General features: G+C 53.0%; 1 protein-coding gene across 1 annotated transcript in view; it reads right to left on the reverse strand.

The window, feature by feature from the left end:
* GRIK3 (glutamate ionotropic receptor kainate type subunit 3) overlaps nt 1-25,024 on the reverse strand; it is a 79,569-nt gene that overhangs the window by 48,985 nt on the left and 5,560 nt on the right. Inside the window, exons 2-6 of the mRNA XM_058660838.1 lie at nt 20,712-20,969; nt 14,693-14,874; nt 12,583-12,636; nt 2,632-2,805; nt 2,037-2,180 (exon numbers count right to left, since the gene is read on the reverse strand). Coding sequence (XP_058516821.1) covers nt 2,037-2,180; nt 2,632-2,805; nt 12,583-12,636; nt 14,693-14,874; nt 20,712-20,969 — 812 coding nt within the window. The remainder of the gene's footprint in view (nt 1-2,036; nt 2,181-2,631; nt 2,806-12,582; nt 12,637-14,692; nt 14,875-20,711; nt 20,970-25,024) is intronic.

The raw sequence follows: 25,024 nt of genomic DNA on the forward strand, positions 1-25,024 counted from the left end.
CTCAAGGGTACACTGAGGTAGCTGGGATAATTGGGCAGTGGGCAAATGGGCGACAGGAGTGGTATCTTGGGCAGGTGGCAGCATCTTGGAGGGAGCTGGAGAGTTGTCAGACAGAAGAGGTTGGGGCATGGGCCTGGCTATACGTGCTTTCATCCCTCAGAGCTTCATGGAGGGTACAGGTACCCACTCACTTCACAGGCACCGAGGTATGTGTGCAAGTGCCTCCCACAATGCTCACACACACACAGCCATGGCCAAGGTCCACAGGTGATGCTCCTTCTTTGCTGTTTCCACCCTAGGACTCTGTTGGCTGGGCAGGCTCTGCACAAGAGCCGATCCCAGAGAGCATTCGCCCTTCCCCATCTGAGCTTGCTGAGTTTGCATCCCAGCCCTGCTTGGAGAGATATCCTTGTCACACCCATTTTACAGATGTGGACATGGAGGCTTTGAGAGGAACTGAGCTATGAAGGTTCTGTAAACTGGCAAAGCAGGACACATTTTCACTTCAATGACAGAGCTGAACAGCCTGGGACCCAGGAGTTGCAGCACTCAAGCGGGGGTTTGGAGTGGGGATGCCGGGTGGAAATTACACAAAGCCCAGGCTGCTGGGGACCCAGGGGCCCAGGCAAGCTTCATTAAAGGATGCCATCTGAGGAGGTGCAGGCCACTGCTTGTGCCTTGGCAGCAAGGCTTCCCTTCCCCCTTGCTGGCTCTGTAGCACTTCCACCTCCCTCCTCCTCCTCTATGGTCCCCAGCCCCTCCCTCAGGCCCGCAGGGAAATCACAGCAGGAGTCTTCAAACCAGCTCCGGAGGGAAGCCTTCCTCCTTGTCAGCTGTCCAGGGATTAAATGCCAGCAGGTGTGCCTGTCTGTGAGCGGTCAGGCAGGGGCAGGGCAGGGAGCCACGGGCAACTCCTCCCCGTGACATTTCCCTGCCCAGCCGCCCCCTCCAGCCACCACTCAGGACTCGCTAAATGAAAGATGCTTCACAGGCACTGAACTCCGGCCTGGTATTTTCCAGCTCCTCTCGGAAATGCCAAGTCTTTAAAATGATTTACTGTCATGCAGTCAGCTGGGGAGCCAGGCAACTTGGAAATGGACTGAACCAAGAGCGTATGGGTTGGGGGCTTGGGCAGGGTACCAGCTGGGGGGTCCTGGGAAAGCCATGTGGCCACCCTAGGCCTCGGCCTCCACAGTCCTAGTGTGCACAGAAGAGGAATGTTCTAGAAAAGGGCTTCATGAAGAGGTGTCTAGGACCAGGGACCCCAATGTGGACAGTCAGTCCTTGGCAGGGAGGAAGAGGCTTCTCATTCTATGGTAGGGACTGGGGAGAGGTCCTCCCTAATGCTGGGGCTCAAGCATCCAAAGAGATGAAGGGGAGAATACGGTCAGAGTCCCAGGAGCCACATAAACACCGGGGCAGGTGGGAGGTCCCCTTTGCAACCAGTGGTCATTGCCCATGTTTTCAGGGTCACCTTCTCGACAGCCCGGAAGATGTCACATTCTCTGGTTTCTCTGAACTTCACTCACACCCTGGGTCCCTCGTGGGGAACCCGGGCTGGGAAGAAGGTCAGTGGGTCCAGGACAGAAAGGAGTGTGTGGGGGGCTGCTGGTTACTCACCAAGCCACCTCACTGCACTGAGGGCTTTGCATATACCCTGTGCAGGGGACCACCTGCACACCCCATTCTACAGTTGAGCCGATTGAGGCTAAGCAAGGTATCCTGCTTGTGCAAGATCACACAACTGGGAAACAGGCTCATTCAAGGATGTGCGTGCCCTTGCCAAGGCTGACCGCCTCCTGGACAATGACTATGCACCAAGGACTGAACCCCTGTCACCTGTCACGCTTGTCCCATCAGACCCCTTTTAACCCCCAAAACAGAGGCTCAGAGATGTGAGGGAGGGTGCCCCAGTCCACATGGGCTACAAGTCAGATCCGCCAGACACCCAAAGCTGGGCTCCGGAGGCACAGGCAGCCTGGGAGGAGGGCCCTTGTGTGTGTGTTGGGGACAGGTATAAGCTGGGGGGTACTCACCTCCTTGATAAAGTTCATGAAGCGGCCGCCAAAGCGCCAGGCCTTGTGCCTATGGCACTGCAGGGAGTTCACAGTCATCTGGGGCGCCCGCTGGTAGCACACGGACACGATGTGGACCGCATCATACAGCAGGGCTGCGTCCGTCTGCAGAGAGGGTCCAGGCCTGTCTGAGAGCAGCACTTCCAGCCTCCTGCTGGAGGCCTTGACCCCCCCAACGCCACAGGATGTGGGGTGACATGACTGTTCTGTGTCCTCTGTAGCCTAGCCCCTTCCTCTGCAGTCTTCCCCAGGCCCTTACCCCACTTGCTTCTTCCCAGCCTCCCTGGCCTTCAACACCTGCCTGTTACAGCCTCAGATCCTGTGTCCAGGTTCCTGGTCTTTGTCCCCCTTCTCCATAATCACATGCTAACATGCCTGCACCCTTGTCAGTGGAGTTGGACCTATCTTTGTGTCCACATGGCCTAGCCTGACACATGATGAGTCTTAAGTGGTAGAAGGAAAAAAAGAAATAGGGAAAGGAAGCAGAAAATAAAAGAGAGAGAAAGGGGAAGGGGTGGAGGGAGAAAGGAGGAGGGCCCAGGGCCACCACCCCTACCATCATCACCCCATCCAGCAGGCCGGACTCCACTCTGGGCGCTGCCTGCAGCCGCTCCATGGACCACTTCTCCACGATGGCTGAGACGTGGGGGTTGTCTACGTTGAGGATGCGGAAGCCCGTCAAGTTCACCCCCGAGTAGCGGTAGGGTTCCAAGTCCAAGGCGTACAGATCCTTGGGGAGATGGGAATATGTGTGAAGCAGGGGGCTGCTTGCACCCTCTTTCCACTCAGGGGTCCCAGTCCCCAAGGCTGTGGCTCCTGCCAGAGCCCTGGGTATGTGTGTTGGGGGGCAACAGAGGCACTCCAAGAAAACCTGGGCTCAGAGTCCACTGGGAACTGGGACCCCACCAAATAACTGGAGGAGGAGGAGGCTCAGCCTATTTCTTTATCTACAAAGTGGAAACCAGTTTTACAGGACCCAGGAAAGCGCGCCTAAGACGTCGGCCTCATGCATCGTGGAAGCTTAGGAAGGCTCTCGTGGAGCGCAGCAAGAACACTTCAAAAAGCTCCTGGCAATGGAATTAGAAGATAAGCTTGTTTTGGTGCAAAAAGAAAAATTTAAATCCATGGGTAATGTTTTCATAACATGTATTTTCCATAAAGCTTTTAGAGCTATCTCATATACATGGACTTCAATTTTTTTTTCACTAAAACATCCTTTGATTTAAAAGAATTATTTATTTGAAAGCCAGAAAGGATAGGAGAGAGATCTTCCATCCACTAGTTCACACCCCAAATTGTTATAATGGCCAGGGCTGGGCTGGACTGAACCCAGGAACCAGTACTCCATCTGGGTTCCGCATAGGTGAAGGGGCCCCAAAACCTGGGCCATCCAGTTTGATTTCCCAGTAAAAATCAGCAAGGAGCTGGATTGGAAATGGAGCAGTGGGGTCCGAACTTGCACTTATATGGGATGGTGGTGTTGTAGGTAGTGGCTTAACCCGCCATGCCTCATCACCATCCCCAACAAACTTTTAATTCCACTTCCTAGGAACAGTTCAAAGCACCCTCCTATTTCCTTTTCCAGGGAGACACACGTTACCCACTTCCTCTCCTCCTGAAGGTGTTGAAAACCAGGTTTGTCTGTCTAGGATTTAAGGGGACCCCCTCTTGTTTGTCTTCACCCCACCCTGCAGAGCCCCTTGCTCTTGGCCTGAGAGGAGCAGCTGAGTGGGGACCAGGGGAGCCAGTCTGCCTGTGGGTGGGGTCACAGTTTGCAGGGGAAGGACCTTAAGGACCAGGGCATCCCCCCTACCAGGGGACTGAGAGGTACAGGGGTGGGGAAGTGGGGATAAGGCCCAGGGAGCAGCCCTAAAGGGAGAAGCTGGGTTCCCCAGGGCAGAGAAGAGAGGACAGGGGTGGTCACAGGGGCAAAGCAGATCCGTGTCCTCCAAATGACCCTGAAATTGGATATGAGGCTGGAAGTGAGCAGGATGCTCTTTGCAGAACAGGCACAACGCTACCTGGAGCGCTTCATTGTCGAGGGCTGTGCAAGGGAGGAGTACGGCCTTACCACCAGTGGTCGGTGCAAGGCCCAGGCTGCAGGAGAATGTGCCGATTTGTGTCAGAAATGATGATTCCCGAGGTCATGACCTCGCTGCCTTGAGGAGCAGGAACACATCTTGTCTTAGCCCACTCCCGTCCCCGGTGCCCCTGAACAAACATGTGGTGGCTGAAGTGCTCAGCAGGCCAGCGTTCCTGGCCACACCCCTGCCCTCGCAGGCTGAACACATCCTCACCACTTGTGTATTTGCATGCGACTCACGTTTCTGACCTTTGAGATACACATTTTGATGATTTAGGTTGGCTCAGCCCCCACCATAGAGAAACCCGCACATTGTCTGTGCGGGTCTGCACGAAGCCCTCACTCTGCTGCCCCCTGCCTGTCCTCTGCCCTCCAGCCCCAACACACACACACACACACGCACACACACACACACAACTTGGTCACTCCATTCCATGCCAGGAAACATGCTGGGCGCACACTTGGGCTGCACCTGTCTCCCTGTGACTACCATGACAGGGGATTCCTGGTATCACTTTTGCTTCATTCCATGTCAACCCAAGGAAAGGTAGTAAATGACAAAATTGGGACCCACAGAATATGTGCACTGACTTTCCCTGGTGCCTGAGATGCTCCTAACAGGCAGGGAACTCCTCTTGCTCTTTCTGCATCCCCAAAACATCACCTTTTGGAATGTGCTGTGGAGGTGGTAGGGAGAGCTTGGTGGACTTAAGCCCAGGTAAGATGTCTTATCTCATGTCTGTCCAAAAGAACACAGTCCTGATTCTAAGCCAGGACTGGGGGAGGGAGTGGCCGAGAGCTGGAAGTCAGGGTGTCAGCAGAGGCGGGGCTCTCACTGAGGTGCACGGAGCCCCAATCTCATGGGACCTGGAGGGTTTGCTCTGTGCTCAGCCTGCCTGGGGTGGGACGTGGTTGAACCGTCCCAGCTCCCTGTGCTGTGGTATTCTCACAGATGAAGAGAGTGCAGCTTAAGGTCACATTGCTTATAAACAGCAGAGCTGAATCTGCGCCAGGTTTGAGTAGAAAACTCAAACCCAGCTCCGTGATCAGTGACATTCCATGGGCTACAGAAGCATTTACACCATGGAAATGGGCAAGTGTTACAGATCAGGGGCTGCATGCCACCCTCTCTTGGGTTGTCAAACATTCACTAAGACATCACTTTTTGACTTAAACACCCTGTCCTGGGACTGTTGCATCAGATTTATCTTTGGGTATATATACATTTTAAAATATCTATTTTAAAGGGAGAGAGAGACTGAAGGAGAGAGTCCCCACCTATGAACTGGGAACTCAAGCCAAGGCTCCTATGTGTGCGGCAGGAACCCAACAACTTGAGCTCTCACCTGCTCTCCTCTGGGTCTGCACTTTTAGGAAGCTAAAGAGTTGGAGCCAGGAATCAAACCCAGGTACCACAGGATGGGATGTGGGCTAAGCTGCGGGGCTAACTGGCAGGCCGTGTGTGTGTGTGTGTGTGTGTGTGTGTGTGGTGCAGATGTTTAGATTCAGAGACTGGGGTGGGGCCTGGCAAGTGTTGCCTCAGTCTGAGAAGATGCTAACCGAAGTGCTTCCTCGTGATTAGGGAACACACAGAAAAGGCTCTGGGCTTGGGTACAGTCAGCTAGGAGGGGGAGGGACAACATTCCACAGGAGGCCTCTCCTCTCCCTCCTTCCAGAGAACCCTGACCTCAGAGGCTTGCTCAAGTTTCACCCGCGCCTCTTAACTTCTAAAAGGAAATGATGATGATGGTACGCCCCGAGAAAGAAACAGGCTAGAAGATGGCCCTCGGTGCAGATTAAGTCCTCAGTGCTCCACAGCTCTTCCTTTCTGCCTGGGTGACCTCAGCTACTGGAGCCAACCCCAGGGACATGTTGGGGCTACTGCTGGAAGGCAGTAGATGAGGTTGGGGTGTACTGATACATAGTTCACAGTACCAGCTGTGCACCTTGCACTTTGCAGGCAGGGGGAGGGAAAGGGCAGGGTGTCATTACCAGCATGCCTTGGAGAAAGGGACTGAGTGGCTGACTGGCTGTCAGCTCAAGGTTTTAATGCTGGGCTCTGCTGGGTCAAGTGTAGCTCTGTAACCCCCCACCCGCTTCCATCTGCACACTCCTCCCACCTCCGGCTCTAACTGTCCAGCCCCCCTCATGGCTCCTGGACAGTGCATCCTCCCCCACAGAGCAATCAGAGGGTGGTGCGGAAGCACAAATCCAACCCTGTCATTTCCCTGCTTAAAATAGTTGGATGACTCCTAAAGCCTTAGGATAAAGGGCAGATTCCTTAGTAAAGTTTAGAAAGTTCTCGGCCTTCCAGCTTTCCTTTCGTTCCCATGCTCCTCTCTTTTCTTCCCTAGGAAAGCCACGCACATTCCTGTGTCCAATCCTTTTGTGAGCTTTCTAAGCCCTGGATGCAATGCCTGTCTTCCCAGCCTCTCTTGGGCAGAGGCTGTTCTCTAAGATTCAGTCAAATATCACCTCCTGCAGAAAGCTTCCCCTGACCACACCCACACAGCTGGGTGAGGCAAGCATGCTTCTGCTCTTATGCTGGGGTCTCTGGGCTTTTGATCTACCGGAAGTAGCCATTTGGATCTGAGTGAGTCTGTGAGCCAAATGTTCCTGCACCCTCAAGTGGAAAGAAGGCACATCCAGCCTGCAGCTCCTGGCTAGGGCACCTACACAGCACTGAGCGGGACCTGGAACATAGAGACCAGAATTGCACTCCTCTTGGGAAGGGGGTATTCCTTGGGGCTGGGTGTTCGGAATGATGTGGCCAATGGCTTGGGGTGCTGACCCATGAGCGGCCAGTATCAGGAACAAGCCTCTCAGCCACCTCTGGTGGTGGAGGGTCTGCAGAGCTAGGATTCTGTATTGCTGTGTGGTGAACCCAAGGCTGGGGCAGAGCTGCAGAAGCCCTGCAGAAGCTGAGCTCTACCTACAGGGGGCGCCCTCTTTATCCCTTCCCTGCATGGGGCCCAGCCAGAGCTCATTGCCTAAGACTTCAAAGATGTCCAAACGTTAGCTTTTCCAAGTTCTCCAGGACTCAGTTTACCACCCCCTCTTAGGACCAGAGTAAAACCTGACAGTGTGGGGGTGGCATCCATGGCATGGGCAGGGGTTGGGGACCAGTGAGATCTCTGGCTGCAACATGTAGCTCTGACAGTGACAGCCTGGAAGAGGGGTGTGTTGGGGGGACAGTGCTGGGGTGACCTTTCTCCTATTACCCCTGAGTTTGGCAGGGCTGTGGCCCAGGGTGTCCAGCCCTGTGACGTGAAGTTGGTAGGGGGTGGAGGTGGAAGGTTTGCTGGAGTAGGAGGGAGGGGCTGGTGAAGGGCCCGCTTTGTGCAGTTCCATTTTTTTTAAAGTTGGTCCAAACAGCCCTGGGCCAAGACCCCAAGTGCTGTACAGAGTGAACTATGGACAACCTTGCTGCTTGGCAAAAAGTTGCATTGTGGATGCCAAGTGTTGACATACTGAATTCAGTATCGACCAGGGACCTTTTAGAAACATTCAGAATAACATAATAGACTAATTCATTAGCACCCCATGGGTCTGAATGGGTAGAAGCTGAAGCTCGGAAAACATCGCCTTAAGGAATGACAGATGAAAATATCTTTCCCATGATATAACTGTTATTGCCAGGAAGTGGCATTAATTGTGATTGCTTATCTATTAATTTATTATAATTCTTTTCCCACCTCCAGGCTTTTTACCTACACATGACATGTACCAGGGCCTCAGCTGGGGCTGATTAACGCGGGGTTATCTGGGAAGGGCTGAGAGCTGGCTGCCACAGATAATGGCAGCTGGGGTAATTAAAATGTCTCTTGCATGGGAGCTGCCAGTTTGGAAAACTGGTGAGGGCCTGAAACATGCATTTCCTAAAGGGAAAGCTATCCACGCCCAATGCCACTGCTGGGGACATCTACCCTCATGTTTGTATTGTCCCTCATGAATGTTTGTACTATAGGGCTGAGTTTTCCTGAAAGGGCCACTTCCTATCTCCCTGCCTTGACCTGCGGTGGCGTGGGGAGGAAGGCGGATGGACTGACACAGCTACAGCCAAGATCAGGGCTCAGGAGTCAAGGCCTCCATATGGATGAGTCGCGGAGCTCTGGCCAAGGCCTATAACTTCCTGGATGCCCAATTTCCCATCAGACAACTGGGAGCATGAGTTCTGCCCTGCCAGCCTCAGCAGGAGTCAGCAGTGGCAAGGGGGCTTCAAGCCTGGAAGTGTGGGTACTGCTGGGGTTTGTGGTGGCTCCAGTCCCTCCTACATACACCCACCAAGAGCATCAGTTGCCATGCCAGGCCCACGTGGAGTATGAACTGGTCAGAGTTAGCTGACCGGTCTCACAGGTGTCTGCAGAGGAAGTTGGAGCTGAATAGTACCCAGCGGGAATGGTTCCTGCTCCACCCCTTTCCTGCTGCGTGACCTCTCTGAAACTCAGTTTCTACTTTTCTATCGAACCGCTGGGGGAGGGGGTGGTGTTGAGGTTTGAGTGGGAGAACATAAGCAGGGTTTGTTTGCTTTTCAACACTTAACATAGCAACAGGGGCAAGCACTGTCCTACACATGTGACTCGTGTCCATGTTTTGAGTGCTTTCCCTAACCAGCCTGTGAGGTGGTGCTATGAAGGCCACCTGTTACAGACAGGGACAGAGTCAGTCACTGCCAAGGACGGCCAGGTGTCCCAAGTCCGGCTCACATTCACTGGCACCAGAGTCCATGATCTCAACCAATTCTAGCTAGATGATACTCTCATCACTTTGTCCTTTGCATCTTACTGCATTCACTCACTCATTCATCTCTCTGATCAGGCATTCATGAACATCCACGATGTCCTAGGTACTTTAGGCACTGGAGACAGGTGAACAGGGCATAGTCTTTGATTCTTATATATACCAAGGAAGCCGAATGGCTCATGAGATTTTGAATGGGATTCATCTGTGTCCCTCTCCCACTCAACTGCCTATAGTTCAGGATCTGGGAGCCAGAAGACACTTATATAATGGATCTTCAAACAGGTCATGGAAGGGCAGGAGTGTGGATGGGAGTCCTAGCTACTCTGCTTCCAATCCAGCTTCCTGCTAACATATTTGGAAGGCAGCAGACAATGGCTCAAGTACGTGGGCCCCTATCACCCATGCGGGAGACTAGGATGATGTTCCCGGCTCCTGGCCTAGGCCTGGCCATTGTGGCTATTTAGAGGAGTGAACTCTCACATAGATGATCCTTCCAGCTCTCTCTTTCTCCCTTTCAAATATATGTAAGTTGGTGGAAGACACATTTTATGGTTTCAAAAATTTTTGCACCAAAATAAATTTACCTTTTTACCCCAAATTTTCTTGATTTTGGGGGGAGCTCTTAAGCATTGCTGGATGAATGAACTGGTCAGTGATGAATGGAGAATGTGAAAAAGCTACTGCCTGGGACAGAGGGGGCCCTGGGTGCTAGAAATCTTCCTCCAGAACATGCAAGTTGCATTCCAGCAGGCAATGACTTTCATGCAGAGGGACTGGGCCTCCTCCAGTGGTGCCTTCTGCAACCAGTCTTGCCCTGAAAGGTGGAGCAGCTTACAGAGCGGAGGGCCTAGGGCTCTGGGCTTCCACCAGCTCCCTGAGGAGTGTCCTCTCTCTGACTCTGGAGTTGGGCTTTGAGTCAGCTAGGACAGGAACAAAGTGAGAGGAGTTAAGAGGCCTGGGAGGACAGCGCAGGGAAGGGTGATGCTCAGGATGGGTGGGCAAGATACACAGATTCCATTCCTGTCCCAGCGTCACCAGCTCTGAAGTAAGCTCCTAACGCCACAGCTCCTGTGCTTGCTGTCTGGGTCTTGTGCACTGGCCCATTCTGCCCCTCCTCTCATGGCCAGGTCTCAGTTCACTGGCCAAGGAGCTGGGTCTGCAAGCTGACTGGTGGCACAGATGTGCTAACTGTGTGAGCATTTGGAAAGGCAGGTCAGTGAGTAGAGATCAGGGATGCTAACACAGTAGCACAGACATGGCCTTATTGGCCAGTAACTGCCCACTCCAAATGCCCATTGTGGTCATGTTGAGAGCACTCCCCAGGGCTTGGCCTGGGAGACAGCACATGCTTTGCATGGAAAGCAGGGCTGAGGAGGGCAGGGCAGGCAGGGATGTGTAATGGGATGTGACATGTGCAGGCAGTTGGCCATGCTGACATCTCCAGGGAGCACAGACTCTGAGGGTGGGGCAGAAGCCAGAACCACAGTCCCCTAGAGTGTCCAGAGTCGCTTTGGATCCAGACTCCTTCTCTGCATCTGCCCTGCACTCTGATGGCTGCTCCCAGAACCCCCTTGGGCTTTGAGGCTACTTGAGCAAGTTCTGCTTCTCACAGGCAAGAGTGGCCTGGTGAGGGGTGTGAGGCCTAGAAAACATTCCACAGAATTATTCCTATTCTGCACATGAAACTTGAGTCCTAGGTGCACAGCTATGATGGGGCAGAACAGAGACCCCCTATGCTTGTCTGGAGGGCTCACCTCCACTGTGCTGCAAAGCAGCATGGGGTGGATGGGTTTAGTCTGTAGGCAACCCCCAGGACTCTTGGAGCACCTGTCTGATCCTACAGGTCCCTCATCCTTTCCTCGTGTCTTCCTGTGTGATCTCCAGGCTCTGTTGCAGCACCCAGGGCACGGGAGACTGAAGTAGGTGGGTCAGTGAGATGAGATTCTGCAAAGCACGTGCTGAGTGACTGGCTGGGCTGGCTGAACATTTCATGCCTAGAAATCAATCCCAGGCCCCTAGAAGCCTGGGATGGGATTGGGAGGGATGCCCTGGTGGGGGACATGACCTTGGGTACCTGAGCTGTGCTCTGATTCCACTTGCCAAGCCTTAACTGTTTCTCTGTCTTGCTCTAGCCCCAGACAGAGGTGGGAGAGGAGGGCACCAAGGGTCTCCCCATGAGCCTCTGAAGACTTTCCAGGACACCACACAATACAGAGAAGCCAGTATAGGTGGGGCACATCCTGCAGGGACCAGGGGAAAAGGTGCCTGGTGTCAGTTACCAGGCTTGGGGATCCCCTTCTGCCAACACAGCTCCTGGCAGGCCTGCAGGTCTGGGTCCTGGATGAGGAAACTGTGTGGGGCACCCTGGAGCATGCAGCAGGTGGGTGTGTGGAGGCAGCAGCAGTGGTGAGGTGGTAATCACTTAGCGATCAGCTCACAGGTGGGAATGGGGGTCCTTATTTGCCAGCTCCTGGTGCCAGGGCTCTAATCCTGGCCAATTCCAAGCTACCATCATGATGTGGAGTTGAAGCAGGTGACACTGTGGCTCTCTGATGCCAGAACAAGCCTCGTGTCCCTTGGTTATGCTTTTCCCTCTGCATGGAAGCACCCTTCCTCTCTCCTCCTTGTTCAACTCTTACCGATCCTCAAGGCCCAGATCAGCCAATAAACTTCCTACCTCCCACCAGGCCCTAGCTCCTAGATTCCCCTGGTGCAGTGTCCCAGGCTGTCTGTGATCAGCCTATGATGACACAAATCATCTGAAAAGGAGCCAGGTGCAGGGATGGAGACGGAGATGAAGGCCAAGTCCTGGGCCCCTGAGCCCCTGGGCTCAGCTCAGTACATGTACAGGGGAAAGAACTGGGTGCTGTACAAAACAAAGCAATCAGGAGCCTGCAGGGCTGCAGCAGCAGGGCTTGGGCAGACAGTAGCAGGAGGAGGTGGGTAGCAGTGCCATCACTTGCTCCCATCCTAGAGTCCACTCAGGACCCCCAGGAGGTCTGAGGGCATCTGGTTCCAAGGCAGGGTGGTTTGCTCTTGATGCCCCTTTGGCACAGGGAGCTCTTTGTTTTGCTGAACTCAGATCACAACTCATTATCCTAGTGGATTTTGATGGCCCTAAATGTTCTCAGTGTTTGGACAACGACCCATCTGGAGGCTGCGGGTGGGCTGGCCTGGCTGGCGGTGACGGGGTAGCCTTCAGTGTGAATCTTGCATGCATCAAAGTGGCACTTCCTGTTGCTGTGTGGGGCCTGGGTCAGGTGTGATGGCGGGGGGCTGGGGGTTGGAATGGAAGATGGTAGCGGTAATGACAGCTGATACTTCCACAGTGCTTCCAGCAGCAGGCACCACTCCCAGCCTTTTCCCTTACTGGCTCCCTTCGTCTTTCCATAACTCCTAGGAGGCAGAGAGCTCTTTTGTAGAGAAACTGAGGCAGGAAGCCACCCCAGGCTATGCTGGCTCCTGAGTTCAATTATCGCTGGGCATAGCTTCTCAGAAGTGGGCTCGTGGCCAGAACACCTTGGGGACCCTTCCTGGGTACCACGGCTGTGCATTCAGCCTGGATCTGTTCAGGCTGCAGTGAGTGTCCCCAGCAGGCTGGCCCAGGCTTCCTCCAGGACAGTCCCGTTCCACCTGACCCGACCCAACCCAACCCGGAGCTGGGCCACACAGGTACATTACCAGAGTGGTGAAGATGAAGTGGTAGTATTCGGTCATCATACCCATGGCCATGGCCTGCGGGGAAGCAATAGGTCAGCAACCCTTAGAGAGCCCCCTGGCACCACCCCAGGTGTCAGAAGCCCGTTCCAGCTGCTAGGTAGGTGGCACTGCTTCTCACAGCACAGTGTACAGCCAAACATTTGCACATTGGTGACTATGAGGTCGTGCTCTGCTCTCTAAAGACCAAGTCTGCAGAGACACGTACAGGTGCTGTTCTTTCCAAAGCATGACTGGGTCCCCCACTCCGAGGGAAATGCTGACCTTGTTGGCCGTGCATCCTTGCCAGCCGAACTCACCATACCAGTTCCAGACAGCCCACCCTTCCTCCTCATGCTCACCATCCCTGCCTGCCCCTGCCCCTAACCCAACCAGACCCAAGAAGGGGTGGGGGCTCTATCCTAGCACTGATGTGCCCCCTAAATATTCAGCCACACCTGCTGTGTGGGCCACGTGGTTGCTGTGGGATGATGACTTCATACCACTGTGATGTTTATGTTACACAGGCATGATGCACTTGACTTGAATAATCCATAGTACTAATGACCATCCTGCATTTTCTGCAGAGTTCCTCAGGAGGTCTGGCCCTGCAAAGTGCTCCTGGGGTGGAAGCAGAGGTGGGGGTAGGGATGTCACCAGGTATAGCACATGCTTTGAAACTGCCACACATCTGTGTCTGCCTGGGAGACGCACACACGGCCCCCTCCACACCTTGCAGGCTTCTGGAGGCCCACAGTAGAAATTCTCGCTGCATTCAAACCCTGGTGCAGAGGGGTGAGGAATCCTCACTTTCAGTCCAGAAGATTTCAACTCACAGGATCCTGGGTAAACATTCCTGGCTAGATGACCTTGGGCTTGTCACTTTCCCCTTGAGGTTCAGTTGGCCGGCAAACCAGAAGCTGTACTTGCCACTGTGGCCATACTATATTAGACGGGACCACGTAGGGAGCATTGGGTAAGGCGGGGTGGGAGTAGGGGTGGGGCAAAAGACTGCAGCGAGGGTGACTTGCAGGCTGACTATGCCTGCTGTTGACCGAGTACGGGGCCCTGAAACAAAGCTCTCAGCTTTGTTCATCTTGCTGCAGTCTGCTTAGCTGCATGGCATGGAGGGGTGTTAACCCCATCCACAGACTGAAGGAGCAGGTGTGTTGGGGGGTGTGCAGGTGGTAGGGGATGCAGGCTGCTGTTTGGCTGACACTCCTGTGGGAGCAATTGAGAGATGGGAGAGTTTGCCAAGGCTCAGCACCTCTCCCCTGCACCCTTGGGTGCCCTTTCTGCACCCGCACCTCCCAATGCCCTGTGCATAAGCCCCCTCTCATCACCAGAGACACTTCCTGGAACCACTTCATTGCCTTTTACACACATAGCGCTGCTCAATCGTTGTTGCTTTCAACGGCAGCACTGGAAGGCAGGAAGAGCTATTGTTTCTGCAGGTGGCTTGTCTCGCTTCCAGGATGTCCCCTGAGCTGCTTTCAGGAGTGCAGTCCCCTGCCCTCCAGGAGCCCTGGCTGTTCTCCCCAACTATGGCTGCAGAGCTGAGGAGATAGTGGAAGGCAGCTCCCCATAATAAGAAAGCAACACTAGTGCCTCAGGTAGTGGGGGACTTGGTCACTGGGGGAGGCTGGGAGGCATTCTGGGAATTGCTCCCAGAAATATGAGGCCCCTCTGTGCTTCCCTTTGGGGGTCCTGCCCTTGCACAGCACTGAAGCACAAACTGGCGTTTATCCAGCATCCTGTGAGCAGGCCAGGCAGGGGTACATCATACTCCTCGTGTTCCCCAGCCCAGCCGTGAGTGTGAAGGCTGCTGCACCCATTTTGCTGCTGGCGAGCCTCTGGCTCAGAAAGGCACAGGGACACCCAAGGTCACGAGTCGAAGGCTACCTGGTTGCCACCACTTCTATCTGAGGGTGCTTCAAAAGGCTCTTGGAAAAGTAGAATGAAAAGATACCATTTGGAAACTTGTCTTTTCATGATCCACATTTTCCACGAACTTTTGGGAGACCCTGTCTGTCTGGGGAAGGAGAGTTGGGGTATGGCAGGTAGACCCAGCTCCAGCTGGTGGCCACACACACACCTGCTTGAGGATCTGCACCGCCATGGTGTGGCTGCAGTCGAAGATGATGCGGAACTCCCGGCCGCGCTTCATCTCCTTGAGCAGGGGCCGCGAGTCGTCCGAGTCGATGGGCAGCTGGCGGATCTTCAGACGGATGTTGTATCTTGACGGTGCCATGATGAGCTCCTGCAGCCGGATGAGCCCTAAAGGAACCGTGGGCACAAAAGACACATGTGTACATGCATATATTCACAGCTGTAGCACACATGTGCCTGTGGCCACAGGTATGAGCACACAGGGATGCTGACATGTGGTCCACAAGTTGCATGTATCCAGAGACAGGCATGTACACATGAGGCATGTATTTACACACAACTGGGACATGCCTGCACACACACAGATTTAGGGCTGGCTGTGTGCACACATAGAGACGCACGTTCCAAGCACATGCCTGTTGACATGGGCTTATAAACTGGTGTGTATGTGTGTGTAGATGAAGCCCCGTCACACCCATGTACACATATATGTAGAATCAGATTCACTTGCTTGTCTAACCCAGAGTTAACAGAGCCTAAAATGGAGGCTACCATCTTCCGCTCCCACTCCCAACACTGTGAGACGTGGGATGTCATTTCCCTAGACATCTCCAACAAACCTGCTTCTAGGGCATGGGAACAGAAAGTAGCTCTAGCCTCAGTGGTCCAACCACTGGGTGCCCTCCCCAAAGACTGGCTGTCACAGTAACCCCCACTTATTCATCCCATTCTGCAATATATGATTCTACCATTCTTGCAGCCACCTCCTCATGAAGCCTTTCTCTACTGCTGTGTTTCCCTCCAAGGGAAACAGTCCTTCACTCTCCAGCTCAGCAGCCCTGTCCCTAGTGCCAGCCTCCCCTGGCTTCCACTTATGGTACGTTGCTGCTGGGTCCCCATGGCCCCAAGCTCAGACCCTGGTCACTGGATGGAACTCCACAAGCATTTCCATAATTGGATCGACCGATTGTGTTTTGCTCCCCACACTGCGAAAATCCATCCTCCACCTTGGCATTTTGAGAAACCACTTAATCTGGGGACTTCCAAGGAAAACTGAATGTCACTTCCTGGAGACAAATGGCTTGCTTAGGTCTAATTAAGTTCCTTTCTGTCCTTCTTTCGAGGTCCATTCTTGCTGACTCCTCTCTGCTTGCTGCTCCCCACGCCCTGGCAGGAGGGGCTGAGCCAGCACAGGGCCAGGTCCCCACAGGTCCGACTCTTCCCCTGCCTGGCTCCTATCTTCTGAGCAAGTGCCCTTCCTGCAGCCCCGTTCCACACCACCTGACCAGCTACACTTATTTCCTTTGAGGAACACCCCTCCCCACTCTTTTTTTTTTTTAAGATTTATTTATTTTTATTGGAAAAGCAGAGAGGAGGAGAGACAGAGAGGAAGATCTTCTGTTTGATGGCTCACTCCTCAAGCAGCCGAATGGCTGCAACTGAGCCCATCCAAAGTCAGGAGCCCAGAGCTTCCTCCAGGTGTCCCATGTGGGTGCAGGAGCCCAAGGCTTTGGGCCGTCCTCAACTGCTTTCCCAGGTTACAAGCAGGGAGCTAGATGGGAAGCGGGGCTGCCGGATACGAACCGGAGCCCATATGGGATCCCAGTACATTCAAGGCGAGGACTTTAGCCTCTAGGCTACTGTGCCGTGCTCAACCCCTCCCCACTCTTAATCTGTGACTTGACAGGGTGTTCCATCCCTACCTTGAGGGACAAAACCTGTGGCCTCAGCCAGGCCTATCAGCACATCCTCCAAAAGTAGGTACATTGACTAAAGCAGGTGCACTGGCTGACTCAGAGATGGATATGTGGATGCGGCCCAGCAAAGGAGCTCCTGACCTTGGAAACACCTCCTTTTCTCCCCTGAAACTTCAAGCAGGGAGAATGTGAGTTTAGGGGAGAAGATTCTTATGGGGTGAAAGTGAGAAAGCTCAAACAGAGAGAAAATAAGCCCTGATGACATGCATTTGGGCCTCTGGATCAAATGGTGCCTGAAATGAACACGACCTAAATTTTCCAGTAAAATCAGCCAAAAAAATTTTTTTAAAACTGAGATTTTGCTGAAGCTTGCCATCAACTGTTCCAGCACTCCCTTTCAGGACAGCGCTCCCCGCAACCCAGTCCACTTGGAGTACCTTTTAGGAGTCTCAGTTTCCACAACATGCTCTAGGGTCTGAACAGCTTTAATATCCATTTCTGGGGTCTGGGCATCAAGAAAACAGTCTGCCGGGAGTCTATTCTTTCCTTCTGTCTGCAGCCCCAGCCTCCCCATAGGCTCCAGCAGGGCCTTCAGGAACCCCTGCCCTCGGGACAGTCTGCAAAGCCAGGAACCTGGGTACAGATAAGGCTCTGGATCCAACAGGTGATGCAGTGCCCCCTACCAGCAGATTTGGTGGGCCTTAGGAAAAGAAGGCCAGGCCACAAGTTACCAACAGACCAGACACACACCTGCGCGACTCCCCCTCCCTGCGGATCCAGAAAAACTTGCCTTGGTGGGCTGTGGCTGCCCTTTCACACCTGTCACCCTGCAAGGCCCAGAGGGAACAGTTTACTGCCACTTGCTTGGCTTTCACACTCTCGTGCAGCCTCAGCAAGCACGTGAGCCTCAGAGACCTGGGACACGAGGATAGGGATGGGCGGACGCTGGAGCAGAGGCCACCAGGGCCTTCTTGTCAGCCAAGTACAACGGCCCGTGTAATGCGTGGTGACCCACATTCACCAGCAGCGCATGTCAGACCTCCTTCCCATCAGCGTATTCCCCAAGGAGAGCAGGGGCTGCCCACAGCCCACCCCACCACAGGACTCTCGGCTGCTGGAGAAGCGCCTTCCTTCCCGACTGCTTCCCTAATCAGGCTTGCTCAAAATATCTGCAGTGAATCATGGCTTGTTGGAATCATGCTTTTCACTTACGAAGCACTTCAGCATTCATTACCCTATTTAACTATCTCCCGATCCTAGAAGGCAGGCAGAAAGGAGATTTCCGTCCCAGGGAGAAGGATCAAGAAACCGAGGCTGGCTCGGGTTAAGTGACTCTTTGCTGCATGCTGGCAATGGGATCAAAATGAGAGACTCTGCGTTGGTTCTCTGGGCTCGGGACCTTCATCACCCCTGTTTCCTCGAACCCCCTTCTTTCCTCTCACCCTGGACCAGAGCTGAGTTTGGTTGGTGCAAGGTTGACAGTGCAAACATCACTTGCCTCCTCAACATTCCTTCACCAGGAGTGGGGCTAGACAACCACAATTCTTCATCCATCCCTGTATCCACAGTCTTGGCCATCTGCCTTTGCAGGGGCTCTGGGCTCACTTGTGGGACATGAGCAGCACAGGCAGACTTTTGAAACGACATAGCATCTTGGGTTGTCCTCTCATATTTCTGCCACTGTGGTGAGCCTGATGGGGGAGGCAGAACATGTGGGGGACAGCTGGGCTATGCCTGTCACCCTAGTCAAGGACATCCTAAACCAGCTGACAGCCAGCTGAGCCCCAGATGGGGGAGCGACTCTGCTGAGATCAGAAAATCTACTGAGCCAAGCCTAGAAGCTCCTAACCCTATGATGACCTCATGTTTTTAAACTTCGAGTCGCTGGATTTTAGGGGAAGCTTGCTGCAATACTGCTTGCTAAAAGGACTCTGATTCTGCATGAGTGGCACTGTGCCTGTCCCAGGAGATAATTCATAACTGGTAGGAGCCAGACACTGGCAAACCCATTCCTGTCTGATAGCGGGTTTGGGGATGCACCGATCCTCCTGCTTCTTGAAAGATCCTGGTTCTGTACCCCCTCTTGCTTCTCATTACTCCTTTTCAATGTCAGATGAGAGATTCCTCAATCAGTAGAAAGTGCAAATTATGAAAAAAAACTGCATAGATTTAAAATATTTTTGCACCCCAGCCAACTTGTCTTTTAAATTGCCTTTTTCACCAACTCTCCTACTCTTGTTGATCCGCTTCTGACCCTGAGTCCCTCGTACCCATCATCTTTTGTGCCCAAACCCGCCCCCCAATTGATTCCTCTACATTTTTAAATGTTGTTGAACTGAACTGAATTGGACTGGGTTGAGCTGAATTGAAACATCAAGTGGGAAGCACAGTTATTATGTGTCAAGTGCAATTTTAAAAAAAACTTTTGAAAAACTATGTTGGATGAAAATCAGAATATTAAACACTGCAGGGCAGGGTGCATTGGGCGTTGGAAAGGATGGTGACACAAAGATGTTATCCTGTCATCCTCTGAGTGGTTGGACACATTACTGGGCTGTGAGGTCACTGGTAATTCCAGCCCATTGGTGCCAAGAACCAGGGGACAGGGACAAGACCTGCTAGGGTCACATGGGAGAGAAAGCTCCAGACCTCAACACCCACTCAGTACAAGTTACTACCACAATGTCCACTGCAATGCCGGAGTCTTCTTTGCAGAGTATCCCCTCTCCCATCCCACCCATCCCGGAGGCCTCATCATAGCAGGGCAGACTGCTCTGTACCTGGGATACTCCTGTGACATTGTCAACAACACCCTGTTTACAGCCATTTCTTCCCTTCTGCCTTGGCCTCGAGTTCTCCTCCAAGTACCCCATTACCTCCAGCTCCCTTTGTTCCAGGCTGGACCTCCATGCTGGAGCTCTTGCTCCCGCTCTCCCCCGCAGCACTCCCTGGGCCTGGCTCTCCATGCCATTGCCCTGAGCTCTGCTCTATCATCCTCCCCTGCACTCGACACCTCTTGGGGGCCCTCGGCTGCCACCCGGGTAGAGTCTGAACTCAGACTTAGAACAGCAGGACCCCACCCTGTTCATCTCTCTTTTTCCTCCCACCCTGACTGCTTGGATCCTCTCCTTTCTCCAGGCTGCATGGATAGGAGATGGCCACACATACTCATTATCTCCTGGGTTTTATCCGTATGCTAGTCCCTGTACCTGCTGTGTCCTCCCTGTCCAGCTCATCTCTCTCCTACTCTGCAAAGTCAGCTCAGACTAACTGGGGCTGTGGAGTTTCCTCTCCCAAAGGTTCCAGCTCTGCCTATCCCTGCCCAACCCTGGATTCTTAGCTCCAGGGCCGGGAATGATGGGGGACCTCTGGGTGATCAGTCTATTCCCTGTAATAGAATAGGTGCTTCAGAGAAATACAGAAACAATGTCTACGTGTCTTCACCCTTCCACTCCTTCTTGCAATGACTAGAGTTTAATTCAACTGGATTTTCAATTTGGTGCAACCCCATCCAATCCAATTCAGTTCAACCATCTTCTCTGTAGCAGGCCTTGTGCTAAAACCTAGAGGCACGGAAAGATCCTGGTATGGAAGTAGAGGTGGCAAGCATTTAGAGTGGCACATCCCATGAGCTACAGCAGCCGGGGAAATGGCCTGGAGCTGGGCAGGGAGTGCTTCTTCATGGCAGAGCCCTAGAGCCAGGGAGCCCTAAGCAGGAGTGTGTATGTAGGGGGTCGGGGGGCCTTTGCTCAGCAAGATCTGCTACCTGATGCTTGGGGTACAGCCAGAACTCTCAGGTGCTTGCAGATTCTGAGATAAATAAACAGCTTGCTCGTCGGCGCCTTTCCCAAGGGATCCTCTCCCTCCTACTCCCACTCCGCATTAGGAGGTAATCAAGGGATGCCGCTGCTTCACAGGCAGCCAAGGGCTGGAGGGCTCTTTCGATGTACAGCTCTTGACACACGTGCAGAGCAAGGCCAGATGGGTTAAGTGACTTGCCAAGGTCACTCTCTCAGAAGAGGCTGCGCTAAGAAATATCTTGGGACTTGAGTCTTTGGAAAAAGCGGTGTAGAAGCAACAGCTCTGTGTGGGTTCTGAGCATGGGCCTGGGGCTCATCTAGGCCTGTAGGTGCATGGTAGCTCTGTGGCTTACTGGCTGGGGAACGGTGGGCAGGACAGGTTCCCTTGCTGAGCCCGTTGCCTGTTTCTGAGTTATCACTTGTGGGGTTAGTGTGATCACTGGCACCACTTGTACATGCCAGGTAGGCAGGAGTGATTTAAAGCACTAGCTTGGACCCAGCTACCCACCTGTACTGTCGTCATAGACCACAGTGGCTGACCGCCACTTGAGGTACTGGACCAGGTCGAGGATGGCGTGGCTGAGAGAGGCGTAGTCAGGGTAGAGGTTCACATAGAAGGTGTCCTTGTTGTCCAGTGGGTGGTGTTTCCAGCGCAGCTGAATGTGGGGCACCTCCAGGGCATTGCAGATGGACTGGACGGCATTGGTGCAGGAGCCCTGGGATGGCCCGAAGATTGCCACCACACCCAGTGCCAACTGGTCACAGGCTGCAACAGAGGAAGGGTGACACTGTTCAGTGCTGGGGGTCTGCAGACAGGGGAGGAATGCTTGTCTCTTAACCTCCTGGGGAAAACGGCCAACTCTCAGGCCCTCATCTGGAAAGGGAGTTTCAACAGCCTGGGCCTCTAAGGTTTGGATAAGATTCCGGAGGCAAGAATGGAGCCCAGCGGCTGGTCCAAGACGCACTCATGCGCTGAAATGACAAACACCTTTGACATCATCAGTAGCATCCAGGCCCTGGGCCAGATCCTGTCCTGGGGGGAACTTGATAAAGAAAAAAGGAACATTTACTAGCTGGCGCCTCTACAACCGTGTTCAGGCAAACCTGACTTATATGTCTCGTGTATCACTCAGCATGGCCCCTGGCGCATCAAAGTTGCATCCCAGACCCGAGACATTCAGACCAGTCTCCCTGTCTCCTTCCAAACTCATGTGGTTCAGTAGACAACAGCTGTCTGGTCCCAAACCTTTACATACAGTCCCTGGCTTTGTCTGGGTTCAGCTCCCTCTCTCACAGCTTGCAGCCCACAGCCCAGTCCATCAATAGTCCCTGTTGTCTTGGCTTCAGAACAGATGGCAATCTGACCACCTCTTGCCATGGCCACACACTCACCGCTGTGGTCCAAGCCAGCATCATCTTTCATCCAGATACAGCAGAAGCATCCTTTGTAGGGCTCAGGGCCAGAGTACAAAGGAAGAATCACGAATGGCTAAATATTTAAACTTTGGAAGTCAAGGTCAAGCTAACAAACTGGGAAATGAACACATCCTTTCCTCCTGTCTTGGACATTCCTGTTGTCCATGCTGCACTCAGCAGCCTTTCTCAGTGTAAGGTGGGTTATGGCACTAAGTTGCCCCATGGCTGCTGCCTCACTCAGCATCCAGGTCAAGGTCCTTGCAGGGGCAGAGCAGAACCCAACTCTGCATTTCTTTCCCTCCCCTGTAACCAACACCATCATTTCTTCTGTGGTCCCAGTAGGGAGGTCATCACTACCCCATTTCTGTCTTGCCAGCTTAAACTTTCCTCTCACTCCTTCTATTCCTGTATTCCTTCATTCCTGTCTTCTTCATTTGCTGACTTCCTTCTCCCACTCCCAAAAGGTAAAGGCCTGGTCTGTTTTGTCTGTTGCACCTGACTGTTGACTGACCGATGCTGAATCTTGCCCTTGGGGGAGTCACACTCCCAGCAGCATCAAACACCAGTGGCCTCAGTAAAGCACAGACAAGCAGGTACAGGGCTATTGGCGTTCCTGGAACAGAAGATCCATAAAAAGGGATACTTCTTAGGATCATTCTGGGGTCCTCCAGGAGCCTATGACGTTTCTTCTGGCAACTGTCTATACTTTTTCATGAAGCCACACCTCCTCCCCACTCTACCCCTAGGGTGGAGCAAGTGACTTGTTTGACACCAGCTGCTCACTCACCTCCCCCTTTTTCCAGTCTTGTCATGTGAACCAATGGGAAACCATGAAACCTCAGAGCTGAGAGAAGGAGCTTAAGAGCTGGTGTTGTAGTGACAGTGCTCCTACAGGAAGCACCTCATGTGTCCAGGGCCAAGAGAGTAGTGGGAGTCTGATCATGTCATCTGGGCACTGGTCAAGTGAATCAATCTGTTTTCTTGTCACTTGAGGCATTTAGGGTTTGGTTTTCTGCCATTCGCAAGCAGAAGAGCCCAAACTCAACATCAATACAGCATCAGCAAACTCACTAGTCTGTTTACACACACACACACACACACACACACACACACACACCTCCAATACACACAGGAGGAGCCAGAACTGGGTACCTAAACATAAACATGCAATGAATTCCGACACATTCTGGCTGATCCCAGGGAATAGTGTGTTCTGGTTTGCCCCAGGGCCTCTGGGAAGAACCCCCAATGGGACATGGCCTGCCAGGGGCAGAGTACAAAGAGGTGATCACATGTGGCTAAACATTTAAATCTTGAAAGGTCAAGCTAATAAACTGGGAAAGAAAATATAGCCTTTTTCCTGCCTTGGCAAATGGACCTTCCCGAGAGCAGGGGAGTCAGGTGAGGCTGGAAACCTTCCATATACAGTGATGTGGGCAGAGAAGGCTCCAGCCCTCTGCATGCTTTGTACCACTGGCTCCAACCAGCATGTCAGGGCCCTGGCATCCTCTAGGTAGACACTGAGTCCTTATGTCTGAGCATGGCCAATCCAAAAGTCTGAGAGTATGCATCCTGGAATGATAGCTCTCCTTCCGTAGGACAGACCCAGGCCCCGGCCAGGCTCTCACGGCCAACTGGGCAGGGAGCTCAGAGTTCTAGATACTTAGAGCAAAGCTGACAGGGAAGGGCTCAGGTTCCTGGAGGGAGGGTCTCCTTATCCCCACTGACTAGTCCTTGAAGAGAGGCCAACCAAAGAGAAAGGACACCTCCCCCCGCCAAAAAAAAGAGGCCCTGGAAGACAGTCCCCCTTGATTGGGCTTAAGGTGCCATAGCTGATCCAGAGTGGCTGGCCTTGAACGTTTTTCCTCTGGGCTAATATCCACTAGCTTCATTGTCTCCTGGAAATGGGAGATACTCTGTAAAGGATTTATGTTCCCAGTGATCTGGCTCCTGAAGGATACCAGAGAATGGCCAAGATGAAAACTACAGCAATGCAGATGCAGGGGTAGCTGGCTTTTGTCACAAGTCTTCTGGAACTCTCTGAAACATGGGACAGGACAGCAGCATGGCCATAACCATCTTTTGTAAGACCTGGGATTCCTCACGGCCAATGCCAAGTTCAGAAGAAGGCACGCAATGTCAAACAAAATGCCTTCCTCGTGCTCCTGGGGTGCTGAGATGTGAGTTCATGTTAGGGAAAAGTACAGTTTTGTCCCTGCTCTTGCCACCTTGGAGCCAACATACTTTGGGAAGCCCCCTGTGTGAGTGTGTGCAGGAGACAAACCTAAGGGAAAAGGAATGCTTTGCACACAGGAGCTCAAGAGTTTGTTGGTAAATTGTCACACGTAGGGACAGTCCTCCTTCTCAGTGCCCTGACCCTAGTGAGGCTTCACTCTGCCCTGTCCCCTCCATGGCCATGCATCCTTCTGTGGCTGTGTAGGTCTGTTAAGTGTTTGTGTCAATCACTCTGTTGCCTAAAGCAAGGGGTCACTTGCTAGTCATCCTGTGGCCATGGCGGCTAAATACCAACCTAGAGGATTTGGTGACAATGACAGCCACCAAGGTCTGGACACTCCCTTTTACCAAGACTGAGGTTGTGAGCACCCTATAAAGTCTGTAGGTTTCTCTAATGTTCTGTCTCCTAAATCTGTTTTGAACCTTCTAGCTGTCTCGTCACATCCCTGATTTCTGTCCTATGACTTCTTCCTGTCTCTAGGCTAGGACCTTTATGTAGAAGGCTTGGATGTCTCATTCTTCCCAACACCACTTCCAAGGATCTGCCCCTTGAGTTTCCTGCTTTGGTCATCTATGCCACAAAGCAAGCAGGCAGATGCTATCTCATCACGTCCACCTCCACACAGCTTCCAAAGCTCTCAAGTCAGGCTCCACTCACTGCACTCATCCCCTCCCCACCAGGTCCAAGGTCCAGACATCCTGCTGGACAGAGCAGAGGAGAGTAATGATGTTAAGATGATGTTAAGAGTGATCTTGAGGGAAGTGACTTTGATTTTGACACGGACTAGGAGGACACTGATGAAGGTGACTGCAATAGTAATTGTGATGGTGCACACCACACTGTGAGGCTGCTGATTATGATCACAGGTTGGTCAGGGTGAATTGATGCCATTGCTGATGCGGTGTCTACAGCAGGGGGGTGGGGCCACAGCAATGGTGATGATAATGACAGAAGCATTGTTGAGAGAAGAGGTGAGAACAAAGGTGATGTCAGGAGGAGAGGCAGAGTGGTGGTGTTGCTGTTGGCGATGAAGAAGTGACAGCAACAGTGGCGATGACAGCAGGCAAGATGATGACAACATGGGTGTCACTGAGATTGGTGAAGGTGTCACTGTCATTGTAATGTTGGGGATGATCACAGTGGGGGTAGGGGTGAGGATGGTGATGGAG

This window comes from Ochotona princeps, chromosome 2 (assembly GCF_030435755.1).
Source record: "Ochotona princeps isolate mOchPri1 chromosome 2, mOchPri1.hap1, whole genome shotgun sequence".
Lineage (NCBI taxonomy): Eukaryota > Metazoa > Chordata > Mammalia > Lagomorpha > Ochotonidae > Ochotona > Ochotona princeps.